The sequence below is a fragment of the Carassius auratus genome, chromosome 10 (assembly GCF_003368295.1).
Source record: "Carassius auratus strain Wakin chromosome 10, ASM336829v1, whole genome shotgun sequence".
Classification (NCBI taxonomy): domain Eukaryota; kingdom Metazoa; phylum Chordata; class Actinopteri; order Cypriniformes; family Cyprinidae; genus Carassius; species Carassius auratus.
The window spans coordinates 18479825-18506005 of record NC_039252.1 but is presented as its reverse complement, the minus strand read 5'-3'; the positions used below and the strand labels follow the sequence as shown (position 1 = coordinate 18506005).

At 38.8% G+C, this 26181-nt stretch overlaps 3 protein-coding genes across 7 annotated transcripts; 1 reads left to right on the top strand and 2 right to left on the bottom strand.

Moving 5' to 3' along the window:
- Positions 1-2489: 2489 nt before the first annotated feature.
- On the bottom strand, positions 2490-14186 carry hic2 (hypermethylated in cancer 2). Its single transcript, XM_026274211.1, has 2 exons — positions 14042-14186; positions 2490-8881 (listed from the first exon to the last, which is right to left on the bottom strand). Exon 2 carries the CDS (start codon positions 8849-8851, stop codon positions 7166-7168), a length of 1686 nt encoding a protein of 561 aa, XP_026129996.1. The 5' UTR covers positions 8852-8881; positions 14042-14186; the 3' UTR covers positions 2490-7165.
- Positions 14187-16188: 2002 nt separating this feature from the next.
- On the top strand, positions 16189-18906 carry LOC113110169 (ubiquitin-conjugating enzyme E2 L3-like). Its single transcript, XM_026274210.1, has 4 exons — positions 16189-16274; positions 17622-17717; positions 17832-18018; positions 18101-18906. The coding sequence occupies exons 1-4, from the start codon at positions 16248-16250 to the stop codon at positions 18253-18255; spliced, it is 465 nt and encodes a 154-aa protein (XP_026129995.1). The 5' UTR covers positions 16189-16247; the 3' UTR covers positions 18256-18906.
- A 1855-nt stretch (positions 18907-20761) lies between these two features.
- On the bottom strand, positions 20762-25614 carry ckmt2a (creatine kinase, mitochondrial 2a (sarcomeric)). Of its 5 annotated transcripts, none has more exons than XM_026274209.1 (10): positions 25522-25614; positions 24411-24604; positions 23152-23350; positions 22667-22762; positions 22344-22565; positions 22126-22211; positions 21504-21627; positions 21266-21400; positions 21059-21184; positions 20762-20965 (listed from the first exon to the last, which is right to left on the bottom strand). In XM_026274209.1, the coding sequence occupies exons 2-10, from the start codon at positions 24557-24559 to the stop codon at positions 20849-20851; spliced, it is 1254 nt and encodes a 417-aa protein (XP_026129994.1). In that variant the 5' UTR covers positions 24560-24604; positions 25522-25614; the 3' UTR covers positions 20762-20848. The 5 variants fall into 5 exon arrangements, with proteins under 5 accessions (XP_026129994.1, XP_026129991.1, XP_026129992.1 ...); XM_026274206.1 differs by lacking the exon at positions 22126-22211 and adding an exon at positions 21840-21925 and having other exon boundaries at positions 20764-20965; positions 24411-24601; positions 25522-25612; XM_026274207.1 differs by lacking the exons at positions 22126-22211; positions 25522-25614 and adding exons at positions 21840-21925; positions 24720-24813 and having other exon boundaries at positions 20764-20965; positions 24411-24601.
- Between the last annotated feature and the right edge of the window lie 567 nt (positions 25615-26181).

Sequence of the window (26181 nt, the reverse complement as noted above, 5' to 3'; positions counted from 1 at the left end):
TAAACACTTAAATGAGAAAAAAAACTTTCAATGTGAAGTTCTTCATCAACATTCAAATAAATAACGCTACACGAGAAAACGCTCAACACAACGCACTTTGCCATATCTTGAAAATAAATCGCCGTTAAATTACCATATTCAAAGTGACTTCAATCATCAAGTGGTCAAATAAATAACACTAACCAAAAACAAACGTCCAACGCTTCCAAAAAACAAAAGTGACACTAAAGTTCAATAAATAACCCTTTACATACAAGATGTTCCGCTCTGGTGCTTTTGGTTAATGCCAAATTATGCAACATGGTTGCTAAGACGTTCTGAATAGTTTTTAGCCTGTTTCTATAAGGTTGCTTTGGTATTCTGGGTTGTTTTTAGCATGTTCTCTATTGCTTCTGGCCTGTTATTTGATATAGTGTTCTGAATGATTTTTTTTTAGTATGTTGCTATGTGGTGGCTAAAGTGTTGGAGTGGTTTTAACATGTGGCTATGTGGTGTCTTACTGGCCCAAGTCTCCAGATAGGCCTTATTAGCTGTGATACCACATCACAGGAGCTTGCTGAAATCACCAACCCAAACTATGACCAACAGCAACAGTCCCGCTGGCCTTAACCAGTTTTCATATTCAAATAAGCATCGGGCAGCAGATGCGGCGATCATGGGCATTAGACGCTGAAAGGCCTTTCATGCATTTAAGGGCTTCCTGCAAGATCTGCATGTGATTTTGCCTCCTCGCAGATGTGTCTATAGTTAGTCTGTACTTAGCAGACGGGCCGAGTAGGGGGAGGCGGCATCAACATACAACTCATTGTGCCTGAAACTGACCCCTTTCAGGGTCATTTGGCATGTGACACCACTTGAGGCGGGGCTTAATGGCCCTGTAGAATCAGCCACACAAGGAGCATAAAAATGCCAACCCTCTTTTCCCCCGGGGTAGGGAGGTGCACGCTGGCCTCTTGACATACACTGGCAAGCCTGGTGGGGGAACAAAAGGAGGGCCGGTCTAAATGGCCGCGAGAATGCTGAGCGGAGGGCCATGCAGAGGGGAAAGAAAAGTGCCACTGAAGGAGCGAGCCATCCACTCTGATTGGTGAAGCACAGAGAGGGGCTCCCAGATGGCAGACGGACCCCTTGTGCCACGGGCCGTTAGAGCCCGGCTGGGGTGAGGGGCCCCGATTCCCTCTCTTGCCCTCTTGTCATTAATCATCGGTGACCCCCGGTCTCAAAGACGCAACACGTCCCGCAGCATTCACCTCTGGATGGTGCAGAAACTCAAGTGCAGCTGCTTTAAATGTGAACAGAGCACTGAACCTGGAACTACAATCAACAAAAAATTATTTCAATTCATTCAGTGAATGATGCATATAAAATTATACAATGCCCTGAAGTAAACTTGCAATGGAAGTAAATGGGGCACTATACCACATAGTTTTATTAAAGCATATTTTATTAACTTCTAGTTATTCGTCGCTTGTATATTTACTGTTTGCATGGAAAAATCCAGGCACAATAATTTTCATGCATCACTGCATAGATCATGTTAATTTCCATTTTACAATTTTGTATAAAAAAAATTGACATTTGAGACTACGGTTTTAAACAGATGAACTTCTAGTTATTCCTCACATTGTGTAATTCCTGTGCTTGGAGTTTTCTCTATGTAAAAACGAATTATCCTGCATCATTGCACAGATCATGCAGAAGTAAGATTTTCCTTGCTTTGCATGGTCAAAATTGTGGCAGAAGTCAAGAAGTGATTAGATCACGAGAATGTTGCACCAATTTCAAAGGCAAAACTAAGCCTTAAAGCAAACTTACAATTGAAGTAAATAGGGCATTTTTAAAATCACACAAAATAGAAGTAAATGGGGCATTTCGAGGACACAAAAAAATGGGATACCATACCACTTTGTTGTTGTTAAAGCACAAAAAAAAAAAATATATATATATATATATATATATATATATATGAGGCTGTCCAAATTAGTCATTTCCCTGCATCATTGCATGAACTTTACTAAAAAGAAAATTAAAAAAAAAGAACATTTTTGGCTTTGCATGGTCAAGATTGGATTGGATCGTAACTTTGCACTGACAAGGTCAAAATAAATTATTTCACAATGATCTTAAAGGAAAAGACTTGCATTACCCCATTTACTTCCACTGTAAGTCATAAAAGCAAAAGAACATGAAGGAACTCAAACACACAAGGACACACAGAGAACCCAGCATTTTTTTTTTATCAAGATTTTAATGAAAAGATTCTACGTGAGATGAGCTCTGTACACTGTTTTATTCACATGAGACAGAATTTGAGCTGCATGCTGCATGTAGCTCTGACCTGAATACAAGCTCTCTGAGGAACGTGATACCGCCGTGTTGTCCACGCAACATGTTCAAGGCTGACCAAAAACCAATTCATTTTCGTCAAGAGCAACTTGTCTTCATTCGCAAGTGTGCTAAATCAATGCTCCTACTGGTGACTATGTCTATTTTCCTCCAAATTTCTCTCTAATCTTGTGCCCTGCTCAGTCAGAATGAAAATAAATATTAATCGGCTCATAAAAAAAGTTACTGGAATGCTAAATTAGAACGTGTATGGTGGACAGGCTAGCAATGCAATATGGTGTTTAAGTAAAAACATATGGGAAACATGCCCACCTGCTATGCACGTGCTTGTAAATCTGGCTTTGGTTTAGTTAGTTTGGGTTGGTTTGGTAACTTAAGGTCCCTGACACTTGCCAGTTACATTGACAAAAGGCAATGTTTAACAAAAACAACATATAATACTATCTGGGATATGTAAAGTTGGACAAAACTACACGTTAGCAGCAAACAAGTGTGAGTTATAATCTTTGCATTTACTCAAAGCTTCAGTAAATCTGTAAATAACTGATGAGATGTAATGTGTGAAGGACCTCAGTGAGAACTTAGAAAGTGCATTGTATAAAGCTTAAAAAGATGTGGTCTTACAGTGAAAAAATTAGGAGATTTGAGTGTTTCTAAGGAAAAACCTTTGGCTCTGTTGGGCATTTGTATATAAAACTCCCTTAGAGAGAAAAATGGAATCGACTGGCAGCCTTGAATCGCAGCGTGCAACAACACGACAGCTTTCAGTACAGAAAACACAACCTTGAATGCCTTTAACACAATTCTAAAAGGTCCCTTCCTGTATCGGCGGGCAGAGGCGTACAGACAGAGAACATTTAAAGTCGACAAACAGCCTTCAAGTGTCCGTGACAGGAAACACATGATCCAGAGCACGTGCATGCTTTGAGTGAGATAAGATTACAAAACGATGTGGGATACATCCTTTATGATGGACACTTCATGGAGAAATACATTCCTCATGTCTACGTCTTCACAGGTTTGAAAATGATCCGTCTTGTCATTTTTTTCAGTTTACCTCTCAGCTTACTACGACAGAATACATCAGACCCTGAAGACACGTCGTCTCACCCAAAGTGAAAGCTTAAAGTGTGAAAACAGGATCAAACAAATAAATACATTCATCACTGACAATAGACATTTGATAAAAAAAAAAAAAGTGAACACTGTCAGTAAGTGTTTGCACCAAAGTAGATGGAGGAGAGGCCAGTCGGTTTTTAAGTTGCTTCTTTTATGGACAAAAAAAAAAAAAAAAACACAGGCAGCTCAGAATACTTACAACACAGTTTTTGAAAAACTAAAACTAAGAGAGATGATGATGCAAAGAATTTTTACAAATAAAATATATATATTTATATATGCAGCAAGTTCTAAAAAGTTACTTTGAGGTAAATGTGTTTGTCGTTTTATTCATGCGTATTTACATTTTTTTTAAAGAAAAAAGAAAAGCAGCAGATTCATAAAAATAATGATGTCAACAACATGATTTTTTCAGAAGGGGATGTCTCGGCACGTCTTAAAGGGCCAGTCGCAGATCAATAAAAGTAGCAGCCCATCCAAATCAAAAGCATGCGGCTGCGTTCACAGGGTAAGACACACGGTTACGATTCGTTTAAACACGGAAGCAGGTCCAAACTGGCCTCTCCTCACCTGAGGTCTATGACTGTAAAGAGTTTATGTAAACAATGAGATATTATACACAAGTATCTTTAAATGTCAGACAAGCTGTCAATCAATCAATCAATCAATCATTCAAAATGTGCTTTGGTTTAGAAAATAGTCAGAAAATTTGGGTATGAGCTTTCATCTTATTAGTTTATACATTTTGCGCTTACTAGAATGCTTGTTTTTTTTCAAAAAACACTCTTGAACTTAAAAGTAAAACTCTTCCATGTACATCTCTGGATTTGTTTTATTTTTTCATTTGTTTTTTTTGTTTTTTGAAGGCGTTTTGAAATGGGAACACACTCTTAAAATCTATTTCGTAGGAAACTAGTGTTTTGCTTTTCATCAATAAAATACAGAAATTGACACAGTCTTACAAATGTAGTCGAAAGCTCCGCATTTCAAAATATGCAGAACTATCCCTGAAGCTTTGAAGTAGAAACATTATTGTCACAGTTTGAAACTTTGTGTCATCCATTTTTCCGCTCTCCCAGTTCTCTCAGCTATAGTCTCAAACGCTGGAATCAACAACAGAGCCTCGTATCACCCAAGACATAATTTTTTGATGGTTTTCAAATGAAGTGCTTGTATATTAGCAAGATATCAATGGGAACCTTTTCCTGGAATCCTGTTCAATATGTTTGACAACAAAAAAATATTTAAGAAGTCTCCCTGAGTTGAGGTGTGCATCAACACCAGAGCGCACTTATACTGTAACAAAACAAAATCTAACATCCAAGATGTGCACAACTTAGTAAATAAGACATTTTGGTTACTTGCATTGGGTTAAAGTTAAATATAACTGGCTAAGCTTTGGTGCTATGCTGAAATCACATGAATACTGTGTGTAAATGGAACGAGTTGCACACATCTTCAGTATACAACTTTAAAAATCAATGAAAAAAAAACAGAAAAATTAAAGACTGACAGAATTCCAGGAAACAGGTTATCTGTAAACACTACTCCATTAACACGTCTATAGCTGCACCCCAAAGTTCATCATTAACAAGCACAAACACAAGACTTTGGAGTAAGAACCAGAAAAAAGGAATGCCATTAAGACTTTTACATTAAGAAGGCTAAGAATTACTCATGGAATGTGATACACTGGGATTGGCGGAATAATTAATCGTAACTCAGTTATGAAATGAAGATGGCAGCAAAGAATTCAACACTGAACTATAAATACATCCATCAGCGTTTACCCAACACTGATCATGTAACATTCACCCGACACAATTACCAGCATTTTGAGTAACCTTAAATTATTTTCAACATGCTTACTTTATATAATACCTTCAATGAGTAAATAATCATGGTTTTAACTTGACACCATGTAACTTAGCATGGTTTCTGAACAATGTTTTATTTGGGACTGATGGCTAATAAGCAATCCAGTGCATCAATTCCTCCTCATTCAGTAAGCTTTCCAAGTATGTTCAACATGTAACTAAAAAACCTACGACACTTGTTATGCAGTTTTCTCTTGGTCTGAACTAAAATAAATGAGTCCTTCTGAAGTTCTTCAAAGTCTCTCTGCAGACAAAGTAAGAATCCAGACACTCCTGAAAAACTTCTGTAAACTTAAAAAAAAAAAATAGAAAGCCAGTGGCCCACCAACCACCAGAAGATTTCATTGGTTTTTAGTAAAATGTCAAGTACAAACTAACCTCCCACTACATTGCTCTTCATCAAGAACTAAAAGACAAAAGTACATCCTTACCTCCTGCAATGCAATCTAAAAACTTTGGTAGGGATATTCTACAGGAAACGTTTGTTGGTAAGCCATTCTCCCCAATATTACATTTCTCTTTGGATTTCTCTTGACATAAAACTCTCAATACCTTAAATACATGTGCCCAAAAAAAACTAATTCTCTACGATAATGCTTTTAAAACTTAAAACCTTTGTTGATGGGCAGGTTGCAAGTATTTTGAAAGCCTCAGCAAACTATATATACACCTATATTCAGAGACCTCCATAGCTGCAAGTAATGTATTGTTCTTAATTAAGAGGTAGCAATGAGACGATACCTTATGGACTCGCCTTGTTCAGTGAAGGGAAAATACTAATAAAAAAAACACTAGACAGATTTTCTGAAGTTCAGTATCACTAAAATGAACCCTGCCCAACCCATCACCCAAATCAACCCAACCCTCACTGATCCTAAAGAAATAAAGGAAAGAACTTCCAGTTAATTCATTCACAGAAGCATACCAATAAGTTATCTAAAGAAATCTAAAAACAAGTACCTTTAAGTTTGGCTTTTCTTTGAGAATAAAACCCTATATACTATGCGAGTAAACGACAAAAAAGACACCCATGGCCTCTCGTCACCACTTTGCATTGGCTTGCATCCAGATGTAGGAACAGGGTACATTAGAGTAAATTCATGCCAACTCCTATCACCAAATCATCAACCACAGTACAAAACTTACAAAGACCCTGTTTTCCAGCTACACCAAGAATTAAGCCAATGGATGTGAAGTGCAGAGTAGGTATACTGGGAAATGTTTGGTTGGATGCACAAAGCTTTTATGAAACACCACTTAAATGACGACAGACAAGCCATTTTGCATGTCTGACAACACGATCTTTGAGACCCTTAGGAGACACTTCAAAGAATAAGAACCTTTGTGTATAGAATAACTTGGTCAGTACAAGCTCAAACCTTGCTGAGTGTTTTACATAAAATATTTCGCCAGAAATCTCGAGAGTGATAATTTATCAAGGACCAAGAATGGAAAGAAGGAATATTTCCGGGACACGCAAAACCCTTAACAATCAGACAGACCACATGGACTTGTGAAACAATGCATGGATTATAGTGGTTGAGAGTGGTCACAATATCCCAAGGAATCATACAACAGCATTAGTACCTCTGTTTATCATTCACAGCAAAATTCATACAAAATAAAAATCATATGCCCATAAACTCATACCGATTGGTTTATTTTTTCCATTGTTGGGACTTATTGTTTGAAAGGTTCCTCCTGTAATTAACAGCAGAAGAGAACCCAGCTTTGGGTTATCGGCTCCTTGCAGTGTACTTCAAAAGGAAGATGTGTGCATTGACTCTTTTTGCTGAGGGTCTACTGTTCAAGGTGTCTTTGGCTTATGAAGGGGAGGTATGCATTCGTAGGTGGCTAATGAGGTTACGCTGCTGGGTAAATTTACCCCCACATAGCTGACATTCGTACGGCTTCTCACCTGAGTGAACCCGCATGTGCTCCGTGAGCCGGTACTGACGGGTAAAGCGCATGCCGCACTCGTCGCAGGCGAATGGCTTCAGGCCCAGGTGGCTGCGCATGTGGCGGGTCATGGTGCCACGTTGGGTGAACATCTTGCCGCAGATGTTGCAGGGGAAGGGACGGGTGAGCCAGTGAGTCTTCTCGTGTTGTCGAAGAGTGGCTGGATCTTTGTAGCTCTTGTTGCAGACCGAGCAGCTGAAGCGACGGGACTCTGTGCCAAGGACATGGGTTACTTGTGAAGACAAGTCTTCCGCTTCTACTTCATCTTCCTTTGGATAGGAATCATCCTCCTCCTCTTTGATGTACAACTCTTCCTCTGTGTGGGTCTCCACGTGGGCATTCAGTTCCTCTGAGCTCGGAAAGCCTTTACCACAGGGGATGCAAACATAAAGGTTGTCACCAAGGGCAGGCTCAAAGCCTTCCTGTCGGAAGACGTAATTGGCGCTATTCCGTCCACCTTCACACTCGCTCTGTCCACTCTCTTCACTTTGCTCCTGTCCGTTCTCTAAACCTTCCTCATCATCTTTCCACTGGAAGGATACTTCGGAATTGCCATTTCCTCCACCAGGGAGCCTCTCCCCAACTACTTTAAATCTTTTGACAACACTGTTGGGTAAAATTCCTCGTTTTGCATCTTCCCTCTTGTTGCCTTCACTCTTGGGTTGCCTTCTCTGCCGGGCGACCTGCCGGGAACTTTTACGCTTTTCAACATCCGGAGGCGGTTGGCTTTCTTCGCATTCTCCTCTGCCCAGCTCCATGGGCTCTCCAGCAGTGAGGTTCTGCGTGTTGGTGTTCTCATCAAATGAGGCACTGTTGGCTATGGATTCTGAGGCAGACTGAGGTGATTCTTGTGGGATGCTGCTGGGACTTACTTCTTCAGTGGCTGTGCTCCCCGAGGGGCTTTTCTTGGAAAGGTCTAGGCCAAGTTCCTGCATGCCACAACTGCCATTGCTTCCATTCTTACTCGTTGAGGGACTGAGCGAATTTGCTGAGGTTGTACAGTGGGTGTTTCTCACAAACATCTCATCATCAGACAAGTCTTCTTTGAGTAGCTCCTCATGCCTCTTTGTCTTCTCACTGTCTTTTAACCCTGACATTTGGTTTGGAGTTACAGGTGTAGAGGACAGCCTTTGGTTCCTAGACGTTCTTCCATTGGTAGGTGTGGTTGGTTTATTAAGAAGGGATCTCCCATTACGCTTGAGCTTCTTTCTGCAGAGAGCAGCCAGGTCATGAAGTTGGAGGTAGCTTGCTGCCGTTAGAAGGGCACTAAAATTGTGGTCACTGAACTGATCAGACGATAAAAGCTTGCCAGTATAAATGAAGTCCAGTACCTGCCGGAAAACTGACGGGTTGACCATGTCTGTGTCAAGGTTAATCAAGTTGTCATGAAGGATAAGGGATTTGAAATAGATACTGCTGGCTGCCAGGATATTCTTGTGGGCCCGAAAAAGGGCATTTTCTACTACTATGATCACATCACACAGATAACCTTTGGCTCTTTGTTGGTTTAGCTGCAGCAGCAATTGTTTGGCATGATTTGGCAATTCCATTTCCAACTTCTTTTTCTTCACCTATGAAACCTAAAAAGAAAAAAGAATGTTATGCATGGTAATGGAAAAAAAATCCATATAGTTTTATGTCCTACATCACTTACTATGAAGTTCACACCAAGTGACCTTTTTTGCTGACTTTCTGGTTTTGTTATTTACAGTTGGGTGTGGCATATTGAAGCACCCAATCCTTATTTTTAAACAGGCAATAGATACAACACAGCTATTGCTCCATACTGGCCAATCACAGGGCTGTAAAGTGCATCTAATTGAACAAATCCCTGTGCAATTCTACATCAGTCACATCTTACTAACAAAGAATGAGTGTTAACATTAAAAGTGCAAAGCTAAAAGTGAACTGTCAATGTTTTGGAACATAAAGCATAAAGATGAGCTCAAAGCTAACAGGCATTAAATAAAAACCACAAACTCTTATGCATTAGCAAATCCTATCTGAAATTTTACATAAATTCTGTTCTCTGAATCTAAACAAATCAAGGCTACAGAAACATTTGTTTCTACTGCCAGAGAACACTTGTTAAAAAAGGCCTTCTCATAGTATGCATAAGCTGGCATATTATTCGTCAGGTGCGTACAAATTCTCAACTTTCAGCTAAAAGCAGAGAAGGGATAAAAGGCTTGAACAGTAACACAATTTCTTTTCTTCTGAGGGCGTCCACTAAGGCTTAACGTTCCTGCCAGCAGTCATTAATGCCAGCCTCCAGGGTCAGTCCCTTTGTTGTCATATGGGGGTTGGGTGAAATAGGCTAGTGGACATCACAAACTAGCTTGTGTGACAGACAGCTTGAAACCTGAGCTGGGATATCACCAAGGGTGTGGTGGAAAACAGGTAAAACAGCACCCTTTCTACAGGATGAACAGGCCACAGCTTGCAGCAGAATCTTTGTAATGCGGCAAACAAGGTTTCTGCCACTTAGACCAGCCGAGACTGGCGTGTCAATGGGAAAAACCTTTAAACAATGCCCAGACATTTTCACATTCAGAGCATTGTGGTTATTCAATGCCTTGTTTATTAACAATTAACAACCCAATTTAGCATGGGTGGAGTACCCGTCCCTGTGGAACACCCTAATGAACACTATTATTTTTTTTTTACAGATTATTGTAAAAGCTTACTCTTGCATATAAGTCTCAACAAAATCCATAAATACAGACTACAGATCTGTTTCTGTACCATGTTGAATATTTATCAGTTCTTCCAAGTCAGTATGCCTACCTATCTCAGATTAACTATTTATATCTTATTTATGACGGCAATGTACAACTGAGCCAAAACCAGTAATGGGGAAAGGAAACCAAACAGTCAGTGGAATTTTCTGTTAAATTCTGCGTAAAAGCAGACCAATGAAAGAAATTTGTAATGTATTGATATTTAAGTCCCACCAGTGTGGTACATTAAAAAAAAAAAACTAGTGGTTTAATATTTAAAAATGACTCATTCATCAAAATGACAGTCTCCATTTACTTGTCTCATAAAAACCAGTATGCCCAGCCCTAAAACTAAACCCTTTCGCATGATACCATCTCTCAGGGTATTTATAGGCCTCAAGCACAGGAGAAAGAACTGCATAGATAACAATAAACCACGACTGTTTCGCCAAACTTTGATAGCAAAAACCCACTGCTCAAAAAAACAAAAGACATTTAAGAAATGCATTTATCTAGAAGTTGCACACCACCAGTCTTGATAAGATTCTGCTGGTCTTTCAATTGCTTCGGCGACATTCCGATCCCTCAACAAAAACAGCAGTCCTGTCCCAGAGATGAAACAACTGCTCTAATCAGAGAGATTGTCGTCAGGAAAAAAAAAGTCAAAGTGCAAAAGCGGCCAGTAACAACATGGGTAAACAAGTCTGGCAAAGACTGTGCTTAACCTCATAAACAAGCTTATCCGGTGGCACGGACCCCTGGGGCCCTGATTTTATTGTCTTATAAACACAGAGTACTTTTGCTCATAGGAAAGAGGGCATTGGCAAAACAAAACATTATTCATGAGATGCATCAACATATATCTAGTCTACACTGCAGCAAATTAAGAACAAAAAAAGACAACCATAAACACCTTCAATTTTTCATTGAAGATTTAAAGTGACTAAAATCTCCAAAAACACTGCTGCAAATTGGGTTTTAATAACATCAGGCAGGTTAACTTGATAAGAGACACTTCTATAGATTGTGCACAGAGATGTTACGATCTAAGTGCTTACTGTAACCACCAGTCTAAAGAGATCCAAAAAAACCTGGAAGCCACACAAACCTGAACCAAATAATCTGATGAACGACCTGAACTAAGAGATAACACAAAATCACTTATCTGAAGAATTCAAGGCCTTTGTCCACTGCCCATGTGCTTTTCACTCAATGTTATGCCCTGTTTGTGCTAAATGAAGGATGGGTTTTTATATCCAGCCCAAAAGCAAGCATAAGATCTTCTAACTGATGATGACAAAACAACTGCACAAACCAGACTAGCTTCTATCTGGATTCAACCATTAAATCTGTAATCTAACACATCAGAAAATTAATGTTCAACAACAACAACAAAAACAAGTTTTACAGTGTATGCTAAGATTTTTATTTGGAGTAAAATGAAGCAATGAACCATGCACAATAAGACCAGAATCATGCACTAAATCAATTCTGACAAAAAGTCAACCTTGCACTATGATTACACTACTGATAATTTCAAATGCTGTCATACTATTTGAACTCCAGCAGGACATTTCTTGCAATTGTCCAGGCACAGCTGTATTTTGCAGATAAACTAAAAGAGCATCTGGGTTCAGGCCTAAAAATTGTCAGAAGACACCAAAAGACCTTATTCTTACAAACTTGTTTCAAATGCACTTCTATGCATGTCACACTAGTAAATAAAAACAAAATCACTGAAACCAAAGATTACACTAAATGCTTAAAATGTAGGCATAACATTTCTCTAATGGAAATCAAGTATTAGGGAATCTGGCACAAAAACAACCACTCAACCAGATTGGGCAACTCTGGAACAACCCTCAAACAGATAAATCACATTGTATTACTCAACCTCCCAACACAATCATGTAATGTCTTTTTTGCCCAAGAAGTGGTTAAAAGGTCCCAGGTTAAAAGGATCTAGTCAATAAACATGCCAAGCATGTTAGACAAGATTTCAAACATGGGGTGATGCCTTAAAGCAACATGCACACAATGCATGCATTCAGACATGAACATCAAAACTGCCCTAAAAGGGTTAAACTAAACAAAGAAATACAAGGTAACCTATGTTCTGGTGAAGAACAGTTAAATAACTTCAAACAAGGTTTATAGCCATTTTCCTGTTATAAAACATAAGGGGAATTTAAAAAATAAGTCAAACCATCATTATTACCCAACCAGACTAGACTAGTTCAGAGGTGGCATGACTAGATGAGCAGATAAAGCTGTCAAAAACAACGGAAATGTCATGAAGAATATGAAGAAAAGATTGTGCTCCTCTTAAATGGAAACAAATACTCATTTGGGTGTGAAATAAGATTTCAGTCTAAATGCAAACCCACAACACAATTCCTAACCATCTTCTCAATGACAATGACTAAATAAGTGCTGTTAGATCTGATCATCTGCATTATTCAAAGCAGAAACCCAGAGCTGCCTTTCATAAGAGTATTGATTAGATCCTAACATGCATGCCATTACATCTGTTAAACACACCTTTTATTCCTGTTTTCTCTGACCTTTGTAAAGGACAACAAAACAATTAGGACCCGTCGAGAAGCGTTTGGAAGCAATCTCTACAGTTGAAGATAAGCCTCACTGGACCATGGACCTAAACATCAGCGCCAAAGGACAGAAAACCATGCATCTGCAGGTTTGTTTACCTTCAAAACAATGATCACGAAAGCATGCACAAGACTCGTAACATGCTTTCCTTACACATAATGGGACTATCTTTGGTTAAAAGTAATTCAACATCTCATTCAAGCAAATTGTCATCCGGAAAGGGAGATACTTTAATGGTGTGGCACTGATCTACACCCACCAACCACTGTAAAACATCCCCCTCCCCCAGCCCATTAAAACAGATGAGAGTAAAGGGCTCCTTCAAGCTCTCCTCAAGATACTGAAGTAAAATTATTGAATATAACATTTATGCATCATTTAAATAACAGAAAGAGTCCTGATGACTACAACCATAAAAGCACTTTAGAATCTCAAATGCACTTCATAAAGCGCAACAGCACAGCACCTATGTTTCCTTGTGAAGAGGGATCTACGTACAAACATTACAAGAAATGTAAAATAACAAGCAAAAATCTTCACTGCAATGCTTGCCAAACCACAGTGACACAGGCAGATGCGAGCTGTCACAACACCTCAATATACTCTCCCATATAAACTAGTATAAAACCACAACTCTGGGTAAAAAGTTACTCATCTTCATGTTTGTATGACTCATGTTTCATTACTGCAAGAGGAACAAACTAATAATCCAACGTTGCTTTATCATAATACAACCTAGTCGTGAGGATCCGAATGCACGAGCACACAAACACTCGACAGATCCCACTATAAATCAGCTTTACACTCATAAATAGCGATTTGCTGTCGAGCGTTCAATGAAACAAACACATCCTCATTTTATGACATCTTAATGTATGGATCAACAATGCAAAAAATTATTATAAACGAGCATTATAAATGCTTCTTGCGATAGTTCAACGATGCAAAACCATGCACAAATATTCCACTTGAGCATTTTACGTGTTAAAGGTAAAACACAGTCTGAGGGAGGGGTGAAACAGGAATGCTGGCCAAATAAAGGGCCACTGGTCGGGGTTTGCCATCAAGGTGTCGATTAATAATTTTTCGTAAAGTATACAGATGCAGTATACAGGTATTTCATGTTTAAAACAATGCATTTGATTACTGCATAAGCCATGATGAAACAGGTACAATGCTTTGTGGTAAAACACACATATCTGTCCCTGCCAGCTGCGCTCGCGCTGCGTGTGCATTGAAAGCCCAGTGGGCACGCGATACGAGCAGTGTGTTGGAGGAATCGGTGTTTCTTAAAAAATATATATAAATTTAAATAAAATACAGAGATGAACCCCCTCACAAACCCGCGTTACATCGCACGCACGCGTCCCCTCGCAACACAAAACGCGTATGTAATAATAAAGTATCTACCTTAATGCATCGACAGGAGCTCTTCAAACAGTCATTCTGCTCTCACATCTCACAGCTTTCCGAGCGCCATCTTGCCTGCAAGCTTGTGTGACGTGAGAAATCCTCACCCCTGACCCAAATTTGAATAAGAGGCAGTAAAAAAAGAGGGGGAGAGAGGGTAAATGCCCTGCCTCTGCCAGCCACACACTCTCATTTACCTAAACAGCCCAGGGCTGCTCTGAGATGTGTAACGTGCCATGACCTGCCACTGCTGCTGCCACATTTTCAATCCAAATGCAATGTGTGTGACTGTGCTTCTCCATCATGCTCAGGGTTGCTATCATTTCTAATTCTAATTCTAATTCTATATTAAAATATACATGCATGGAATATTTGTAGGCTACTTGTTTAAGTGTATTTTTAATTTTGAGGGGAAAATGTGGTTAAAAATGCACCGAAAAATATATTGGCACAGAAACAGTTTTCACTTAAAAACTGTCGGTCAGTTACATTAAAAACAAGTAAGACATTGAATAAAGCATGTAAGTTTTTCTAAAACTAATTAAACAATGCATTTAGTCAAGCCACATTTATTTATAGTGCTCTATAGGATAGCCTACAGATGTTTTACAAGTACAAGTAATAACCAGGAAACTAACTCTTAATGATGCAAAGTTAATCAGTTACAGCTGTGCGGAAGACAATAGTGTCATTATTCAGATGTGTTTGTGTCAGTACAGTTAGAGCAATGGCATTTTATAATTATTATAAAAGTATTATATTATAATTAGTCATATCTTTATATAATTTGTTGTCTAAAAAGTCTGTCAGTTATGCATCTTGATGTTGTAGGGGTCTTTTATGTCTCTTGGGACTGTATTGTACAGAAAAACATGTAGTTCTGATATTAAACGCTGATTTCAAACCTACAGGCGTGTACGTTTTTTACTAATTTCACATAAGTGACACTTTCTGACTAAATAATTAACCATATTTACAAGCATTTGATTTTGTTTGAATAGTTTTTTTTATTTTTTATGTTTAAATCTCTGACTGAGGCCAGATGGTTTTGCATGCTAAATACTTCTGGATCTCAAGCCCCTGGGGTTTTGAGAGACAAACAAGAACAGCAGGTTTGTGAAGACATTTCCATTGACAGTTCGTTAACATGTTGTTACTCCAGGAGAAGTGAAACTATGATAAACATATAGACGTATAGAAAAGGAAATAAGTATGTAAGATGTGTTTATTAAATGCCCAGATTCCCTTTACTTTTTCACTTTTCTTTCAGTTTAGGAAATGTTTCATTTTTTAAATTACGTATTCTACAGTAAGCAGACATGTGTGTCCTAAATTAACAGGCTTCAGTTGATCTGCAGCCCAGTGATTGAGTGTGTGTGTGTGTGTGTGTGTGTGTGTGTGGGTGGGTGTCAGAATGTGCAGCATTAATAAAGTGCTCTTACACCATCTTGTGGACTCGTTTTGTTTTACTTTCTCATATTCAAGTCTATTACTGTAGTTTTCATGTAAAGAACATCTCCAAGAGCGTACCTTTGGTTTGGACATTGGGGGAGGTATACTGTTTACACACACACACACACACACACACACACACACACACACACACACACACACACACACACACATATATGTATGTACACACACACACACACACACACACGCACGCACGCACGCACACACACACACACACACACACACACACACACACACACATATATATATATATATATATATATATATATATATATATATATATATATATATATACATATACATATACACATACATATATATAGCCATCAGCAATATTTGCTACTTCTTCCTCAATTGTGGTTGCAATTTAATTATTTACATAAGCGTGTTAATGTTATTCACAATATAAATTTTTTGTTGCCTCAAGTAACAGCTATACATTTTCAGTTAAATTAAATTAAAATCTGATTTAGTATAATAACTAAAACTGAAATTAAAATATAATAATATTTATATAAAAACTATAACTAAACACAATATAAATAAACACAAACCGAAATTATTTTAACTAAAATGAACACTGTTAAATTTAATTTATAACATTCTAATGATGGTAAAATAAGACTGTAGTTGTCACAGATGACGCACAAATGATCGTTTATCACTTTTATTCATTTGTTTGAAGTGACTGAATTCATCGCGCTTTGCATTGTGGGCAAAGGCAGATCCAAAGATGGCGGCGAGCAGGCGACTGCATAAGGTAAATATTCTGATAAAAATCTGCTTTTGTGGCTACTAAATCGATATTTTACCGGCTTTATCTCCGTTCATAGTAATAATTTGAACTTGAATCACGGTTGGTCTCGAAGCTGAAACTTTAGAGCACTCTGGTGTGAAATGTGACGAGGATGATGAGGAAGAAGCTAACGATCTTTAGCCATAGTTCGTGTTTACTCTTCTAATGGAAATAAAGAGTCAGATAAAGCTCAAATAAGATATTCAGAGTCTAATTTATAACGTGCTTCAGAATAAACTTATGCACGTCTGTCAAGAGTGTTGTTTTTGTTGTCCGATGATGTTTAGTAGATACGACACAAACTACCTCATCTCTAAGTTTAGTCTATTAAGTTAATATCAAATCAGAAATATAGATCAAATCGAAGTATAATGAATACTAACTACTTTAATATAACAGATGAAGTTGTTTTATAGTTTTCTTAGGGTGTAATTTAATTTATGAGAAATAGAAACAGGAAGTAACGTTATGATGCCTGTTTTTTCTTCCTTTAATAAAATCATTTGTAAACGACATTTTTTTTTAAAGATTAACGGTGTTTTTATAAATATATGAATTCTGTTAGTTTTTAATGATTACATTCATGTTTCAAAACTCTTGTGCTTCTCACCCTGTTAAATCTCCAAGATATTATACAGTATTTGGCGTGTATTTGTTTCATTTTAACAGATTTAACCTGTTAACTGCCACCTGGACCCTCGGTGGGCCGCCTACGCTTACTTCACTGTATTACAATTAAATCTTAATCTAATCATGACAAACTTTAAATCGTTGGAAAGGACTCCTAAATATATATTTTACCAATCTTTTTTGTTAAAAATTATATAGGGAAAGTAATAATTAATTTATGGCAAGAGTGCACCTCAAAAACCTTCTGACCTTTGTCAAAAAAAGTCTTCTTTGTTGCCTTTTTCTCTATCAACTTTAGAAATCATTAGAAATTATATATCACTTAAAATCTCAAAAGTCATCCTTTGAAACCCATTTTATATTCAAACATTGCATTACCATGAAAATGGTACATCACAATCATATTATAAAATGTTTTCAATCATGAATTATTAAAATTGAGGTTTGGATCATGCACTTTTAAGTCTATGTTAAAAAATGTGAGTGACAGTTAACAGGTTCAAAATCAATACAGCTTGGATTACAACAAGTTAACTCTAGGTTTTTAACTGAGGATGAGAATTGTTCACATGAGCACGGTGAAACCGAAAGTATTTTGTTCTCACTTTGTGGTTTCTCAAATTTCTCAATGATTCCAGAAGTATCAGGTTTCTTTGTACCTTCATGTGCTGTGTTCAACAGGAACTTGATGAAATCCGCAAGTCTGGAATGAAAAATTTCCGCAACATTCAGGTGGATGAGTCAAACATTCTGACCTGGCAAGGACTCATTGTTCCTGTAAGTTTTTATTGAATGTGAATGTGTTTTTTTTCTGCATGCATAAATACGGTACATCACCACCATCATCTCTCAATTGAACCGTTTTGCATGCACCCTGCTTTCTGTTTTCAGGACAACCCTCCATACGACAAAGGTGCGTTCCGGATTGAGATCACATTCCCAGCAGAATACCCTTTTAAGCCTCCAAAGATCACATTTAAAACCAAGATCTACCACCCGAACATTGATGAGAAGGGTCAGGTGTGTCTGCCGGTCATAAGTGCTGAGAACTGGAAACCTGCCACCAAAACTGACCAAGGTATGGCACATCTCTAAACCATTTGATCCACCTCGCACCAATAATATCTGCATTAAATGTGTTTTCTCCTCTCTTTCTCCAGTAATCCAGTCTCTCATCGCTCTCGTCAACGATCCCCAACCAGAACACCCGCTGAGGGCCGACCTAGCGGAGGAATATTCAAAAGACCGTAAAAAATTCTTTAAGAACGCGGATGAGTTTACAAAGAAACATAGCGAGAAGCGGCCATTAGAGTGATATCACGCGGGCGCGTTTCCCTTGTTTCTTCTTTGCCCACTCCTCCAAAACCGTTTCCCCCAATCCGAGTCCCCGCCAGTCCGCCCTCACTCTCGGTCCCCCGCGGAGCATCCCAAACGCATGTCACCTTCGGCAGAAAGACCCGTGACTTCTCAGCCTCTGGGTGTCGAAGCGTGTCAAAATTGTGATGAGGGAAACGTGCGAATGAGAACTCGATAAAAGTGGTGAGATTAGGGGGTGGGGAAGGACGGGGGCGGAAAGGTTGTTCCTTTTTAATTTGTTCTTAAACTGCACAGAGATGTGTTCAGGTCATGTAATCTGCTGCGTGATGAATCTTGACTGTCTTCATTGCAGAATACTGAACCAGAGTATAATGTTAAGTCGTTTCACTTTAAAAGTTATGACAGAAGAAATCCAAGTCCAATAGTTTCTTGAATGAAAACACATAATACGTCAAAGGTGTGTGGCAAATGTTTCTTTTATATTTCTCTTTCATCTCTGTAATATTTCTTTTTGCTTAGGTTGCACTGTTTTCTGTGGAACAAGGTTTCATGTTCTTCATAATCTCAGTTTGTAACTCACTAAATCACAAACTAGTCACTGTCATCAATATAATGTTTATGATGTCATAAAAAGGAAAGCAAAACTTGACTTTGTGTCTGACTGAACTTCATGTATCTTAAGGGACACACAAACCAGATAATGGGAACAATGCTCTCTCTTAACTAAGAGTTTTCCCTTCAAAACTCTTAATATCCCATTTATTAATAGTAAAGTGGTAGTTATGTTAAATATTGGGTCGGGATAAGGGCTCTAGACTATAATCATGCATTAATATGTGCTTTATAAGTACTAATAAACAGACAATATTTTAGTAATATGCATGATATTAAGCAACTAGGTAATGATGGATAGTTTTCCCTAATCTAAAGTGTTACCAAATTACTAAACTTAACCTCCCTTTTAAACTGCATGTGAGATATACAGTCGTATAGGAATAGTAATATCTCTTTTCACTAGTTTATTCCTGGATTTGGCAGAAATGTGTAGTTTACTCATAAGTATACTAGTTATACAAACACTACTAAATTTTAGTTGTCAAGTTTTACAGAGGCCTTTTTTTCTTGGATTGAGGGGTTGTGCAATTAATATGAAAATAACTAATGTTTTTGTTCTGGAAAAAAATCAGTTTACTCCTATTATACAGAATCCAAAACACCTTGCACTTCTGACAAAGAAGCACGTCTTCATCATGGCCACTAGGGGGCGTTTGATGCTTCAGATCCAGGAAAAGGTTAAATGAACCGCCAAACCACTATGAAGATCTGATTTCAAGGTAAAATGGTCAATTTGTGTAATTCTATTAAAATATATTTTCTTATAGACTACAGGATTCCTCAGTGCATTGAGCTACCATAGTTACCAACGACAAATAATGTGGTCATTTGCTATTAGCTACCACTTTAATCAAAAACAGAAAGTTCTCAGTTAATGCTAGTCATACCTACAGTTGTACACACACTTGGTAAATTTGTAAGAGTTACAGTATTCTATAAATATTTTTTTCAGGACAAGAGAAGTAGCAGATCAGACCATTTAACCTATAGTTGAAAATTTTTCTCATATTGATAAGTGTTTTTATTGTTAAACATTCGTCTGTCCATAAAAAACGTAGTGCTGGTTCCAAGGTACAGTGATGTTGTCAGAGGGTAAATTGTTTTATTACCATAATTATTGGTTAATTCTGGGTTTTGGTTGCATGTAGAGTAGACCCTCTAAAATAGCCTCTGTGTTTTTTTCAGTGGCTTCTACAGCTAGCACGCTGAACCCATTTTGTAAAAGCACACATATATTTACCCACATCCACTTCTCTCTTAAGTATAGAACCAAGATTAGCATTATTAGATACGGCACTAAGCAGCTCCAAATGTAGCAATTAGCCCCCATGGATTAGTCTGTCTAACGATGGGAGTGGCGTTAAATTAATTACAGTTCAAACCATTGTGTAAAGTAGATCGGACCTTCTGCATTTTACAATGGATAAAAGACTGTTCATAGTGAAAAAAGTTTTATTTTCCTCAGATGATCAGATATATTTAGTAGGTGACATTGAAACAGTCATCATCGAGAAATCTGGGAGAACAAAAAAGTATTGGTTTGATTTAGTGTAGTGCTTGGGCCATGTGTCCGGCAACTGAGTTCCCAGAACCTTGTAATGATAAACCCATTACTGTCTGTGATGGCAGAGCAACTGCGTTGACCTTGTTAGTGGCATCCTGCTGCTAAATACTTAAATAGAGTAAAAAGCTTCTGGCAGCAACATAAGATGTCTAGCAAGCAACGTTAGAAAACTAGAACTGCTGTTATAACAAAAGTAGATCTTTACACTGCTAACAAGCATTTTTGGTATGATTGCAATGGCAGCATTCTATCAGTTGCATATTGTTAGTGGTTGCAAAGAAATAAAGCATTTGTAGTTTTATGGTTCATTTTATTGAGCTTTCTATACATATAAGACCTCCGGTTTTGGGATTAGTGGAAGGAGTGTCCGAGCTTCTCTTGCTGGGTCTATACTTCATTAAAAGAGCATTGCTCACTTCCTAAAGTGTTGGATGGGGGCAGGGATTTTGATATCCTGGCCCTTTTCCAGCCTCTTCTCACACTCTATCAGGTAGTTGACACCATCAACGACTAGCTGCACCAGTTCCACCTGGTACAGAAAAGCAGAGTCACACCAGAGTTTGAGAAACGTATGCATCTAAAACTCCATGCAAGTTAACCCATTTGATTTTGAATGACCTACCTCGGATTTACCCAGGCGGTCAAGGTTAGAGATGTCGAAGACATCACCCACTGCAGCTGTGTCCACTCCTCCAGTGCCACGCTTCTGCAGCCGCAAGTTATCCAGGATCTTGCCTAAGCGAGGGTCCTACATGCAATTGTTTGAATAACATTAGATATAACTCACGTCCAGAAGCTTTCACTATAAGATAAAGGTAATTATTGTAACCTTGCTGAGCTTTGGCAAGCGGATGTGTACTCCAGCTCTGAGGCCGGTCCCCAAGTTGGATGGGCAGGTCAGGATGTAGCCAAGACGTTCATTCCACATAAACTCCCAGCCTCTCTCCTGAATCAATTGTTCCACCTGTGCAACAGAGAGGCAGCCAACAGATGAAAGACATTAACCTTATAGGACAACTCTAGGTAGGTTTATAATTGTTAAAAGCATGAAGGATGTGTGGTTTTACCTGTTTGAGTCCTCTGCAGAACCTCTCAAACACCCTTTTCATGTTGCCACCCTTCTCCATTGAAATCACACGGGTGTGGTCTTCCTCATTGATCCATATTAGGAAGGTCTTCTCATTGTTATGCCTTGCAAATAATGGGATTTTTTAAAAGACTAAAAGAGGCTCTGTACTGTTATGCCTTCAATCTAACATTAAAGCTTCATATGCAAGTTTTATCTGAATGCAGTTCTTTGCTTGGAGGCAAATGTGAGAATATTTAGATTGTTCTTATGTGACATATCTTGTTAGTTACATAAATGGTGATCAAATCATGCTAAGAACTTCCTAAAGCCATACCAGATGCCTCTTGCATCTGGCCAGTCACGGGCCATAAAGGCACAAGTCAACAAGGGGGACACAGGTTTGTCAAAAAGGAAGTGGTCCTACAGAAGGATGAAAGAAAGATAAAGATAGGTGGAACTGGAGGAGGATCACAGAATTAGAAGTAGACCAGACACTTGCAACACTTCTTCAGTCGAATGCAACCTATGAAAAAAAATGGAAGATGGGAGGAAGGGTCTAGAACTAAAGAGACTGTTGGGGTTGTACTGTCACAGCTTGTTTTCTCTCGGTCTAGCCTTACCAGATCCCACGAGCATCTGGCCAGTCCCTGGCCATCCCAGATGCAGTGAGCAGAGGAGACACAGGCTTGTCAAAGAGAAAATGCTCCTAAGCAATGCCAGCATGAAAGGAAGAGTTCATCATCATGATGTGTGGAAGCAGCACACTTAAACCCAATCACATTATCAACCAAGCACCAAAGTATCCCATGACTGAAAGAGTTGTATGGAAGCAACTCACATCGATAAGTCTCTGCTGCTCTTGTTCAGTCATTTCAGTCAGGCTGTAGTAACGACCAGAGAGGTCACCCTTCAGGCCAGCCAAGGCCTGGACCGTGACCCTTTCGACTTCACGTCGCTCAGAGCGGCTGCAGGCAGGGGGAAGGCTGAGGCCACGGATACTTCGGCCTGTGCGTACACGGGAGGACAGGACATACTTTTCATCGAACACACCTGAATGGATCTGGAAGATAAAGAAAAGCCAAAAACAAATTGGTAGAAAATAGAATTAAATGGGAATATAATGCATAATTTTGCATTAAGAAATAAATGTTAGATGTTCACCTTGGAGGCATCCAGGTCAGTGGGATGCTTCATGGTCCTTGGGTCATAGCCATTGTGTCTGTCCTTGATTACTGGATCAAAGATTTCAGCAAAAACCTGCAACATCATTTGGCAAAAAAGTCAAGGGTGTTTTCTTTAGATTAGTTTGCATATCATTACCTTGAAAAGAGAGTAGAGGCAAAGCCAGAACTTGCTGAAAAGTCCTGTTTATACAATAATAAATTAGATTTGGCCAAGGTGGTTAATGTTGTTTAGTGGTGGTCTAGTCAGCAGACCTACATAGTTGTACCATTAACTTGGTCTTTCTGGCAAAGCAGGATGATCAAGGAAGTTGTACTGGTTAAGAAGCCAGCATCGGTAGCACAACATATACCATTGACCAGCTAGTCTTTTCATCAAGGATTGAACAAAATTACCTTAGAAAGAGAATTTGGATATTATGTCATATAAAAAAACATGTAGGTAGTTTGATGGTATGGCTGTACCTCATAGCTCTCCTCGTCACCAGCAACCATCCCAACTGTCTTGATGAAGGGATGACCAGGGTTGTCCACACCAGTCTGAATGCACTGGTCAAGAGTCCAGTTGTTTGGGGTGATCTTGTCCCTCAGTTTGGCATAGATGGCCGGGGTTAGTGCACTGGCCATGCAGTTATTGTGTTTACGAAGGTCAGGGAAGTCGGCACTGTTGAGGAACACAAACGCACATCTTTAGTCATGTTCTGTCATTGGGAAAGATCTAGCAGTGGTCTCAAGCTCAATTCCTGGAGGGTCACAGCTCTGCAGAATTTAGCTCCAACTCACATCTGTTTGGAAGTTTCTAGCAGTCCTAAGACAGATAAGCTGGATCTGGTGTGTTTGATTAGGGTTGGAGCAAAGCTGTGCAGAGCTGTGGCCCTCCAGGAATTGCGTTTGAGACCAATGACCTAGAGTCTGTGGAAGTTATGAATGAGAGGAAAATGACGTCCAAATAGTTGCCCCATGGCATTCTTGCTGGAATGAAGACTGTGCTCAGCAGTAGAGTGATGCAACCTTGATGCAATAGGGAACACTACAGAAGGTTGTTTCTATCTAATGCTATAAGACTGTACAACTCATCCACTATGTGAAGAGTTGTCATTGGCACTGGCTCAAATGGTGAACCTTTTGGAGATTCAGTCAAATCACAAGACTGGTGTATCAATAGTGTACTACTACTCGAAAGTCTATCCAGGATTAAGTCAGTCTGGACTTAGAGGATCTCAAAGCTTGGTGGAGGTATTTGGGACAGATGAATTTAACTATGAAGAATGTTGGTTTTGGATCATTCTAAAAGAGAAACTCTCTTCATATGTGGAATGTAAATCTTGGACTGCTGATCTGATTTGGTCTTCGGCATCGATTAGATTAGTGCAAATAAGGTGATATGCAGGACAGGACATAAGCTACTTAAATGTTCCCACCCATTTACCTTTCACTCAGTTGACGTGTGATACTTCATCACACAGTACGTCATGACCTCTATGTCTGATCATTTTTTTCCATTGCAAAACACATGCAAGTAAGCTGATGGAATAGAAAGTACCTCACCCTTTGTTCTTAACTTCTCATGCATTTTATTCTGACATGATTGCTAAATAAGCAATGTGTTAAGTGACAAATGATGATCATAAAAGCAAGTCTAGATATCTATTAAATAACGACTAGCTGTATTTCATGCAATATTATCAATGGGATGAAATTGTACTCATGCCTCCAGTGCTTACCTGGGAGGGTAGAGTTTCCTCCTCTGATCTGCAGAGACGGCAGCATTATCGCTCATTAAGTAACCAGTTGCAATAGCACCAGCTCCAAGGCTCGCCATGAGCAAGCCAGTGGTACGGCTCGACATCAACTTGGCGAATGAGCTTGCCATCTTCACACCGTTTCTTGTCAAAAAGTTCTGACGGGATCAGCACTGCTAGAACAAGGTGGCAAGGTTTTCACAGTGATCACAGCTTCTTTTTAAGACTATAGCTATCAGACTAAACTTTGTGTTAGAGTAGTTGATGGTGTCCTAAGCTGACAAGTATCACCTTATTTCAAATACACCTCTACAATTTGGAACCCCAAAATTTGGTCAATAAGTAATGGTTTCTCCAAAGCAGACTCTTAAACGTTTAACATTTGTTGACATCCTTGACAACGTCCTTTTGACACTGCAACTGGAACTCTAAAAGTGAAAGTGTTATTAATAGACTAGTAGACTATATGAAGTGTTTGGAACAAAGCCCCAGCTGGCACCAGTCTACCCAGAGTCCTTGTGTTCTTACGTGAGATTCTGAACCAGTCACACAACTGAACACAAGACCAGCCTGCCCTGAACTCAGATCTACATTATAAACCCAAAACCATGAACACTCTGTGATACTTCTAAGCAGGTTTCCCGTCAGCACTTGACCGTGGTTTAAAGTCTATCTCTTGGCGATTTGTGAGGGATTATTAGGCTTTAAACTCAAGGATTAGTCCAGAATGTTAAGAGAATAGCTCTAAATAAGATACTGTGTAACGTCCATAATGTCACAGCGATTCCAACTATTGCTTCCTATTGAAATAGTAAACTATATATATGTATCTCCAATCTGTTTTACAGTCATTCAATACAACTTAAGTATATCAAATGAGGAAAATATTTAAAAGTTGTTGCACTTTGTTAACAAGTAAATATCCAACCAAATAAAACAGCTGATTGCTGGCTTACCACTTTGCATTCAGCATTTTCAATATGTACCAATCCAAATCCAATTTATATATCCAGTTTCTGGAATTCCCAATTCTCAACCTTAGCTTAAAGTTATTTGCAATTTTTGTAAGTAGTATAAGAGATGAGAGTTTTACCTGTAGAGTCTCCTCTGTTACAGTAGGCTGTGTCAGGAAGCACACAGTCTGAGAGGGAAGCTGGCGCTCCTCCCAGGATTTGGGATTAGAGGTGGACCTGATGGCCAATCCTCTTCCACGTAAGTGCCAGGTCATAACCCATGTCTGTCGTCCGGCTTGTCCTTGAGACTTGCCGCCATAGTCCAGCATTTTGCACTGTATGCAGCCTCTTAAATATAACCACTACCACTCCTTAATGGGCAACTATTATGCATCTTTTACAAGATGTAACATAAGTGTCAGGTGTCTCCAGTGACAATATACAGTCTCCGGTGTTAATATGATAAAAGCAGAAAATCACTCACTGCTTGTAGAAGACATTTCTTACTTGAACGCTGATTCTGAATCGCAATAATTATCCCATTATCAATTAACATGCACAAGCTAGCTAGCTAGCCAGAATGATGCTGATTAATATGTATATGTATATAGATAATTACATATAGATCTATCCCTAACATGTTTGGTTACACAGTATATACTCTTTAAATACAATATATTTGGAAATAAGTTAAGAGCATACCCAGACTTCTTTGGGAACATGCACTAGAATATTTGCAGCTAATATTAAATATCCTAACAGTCAAAACTCATTCATCTCGCAATATACGAGCATGTGTA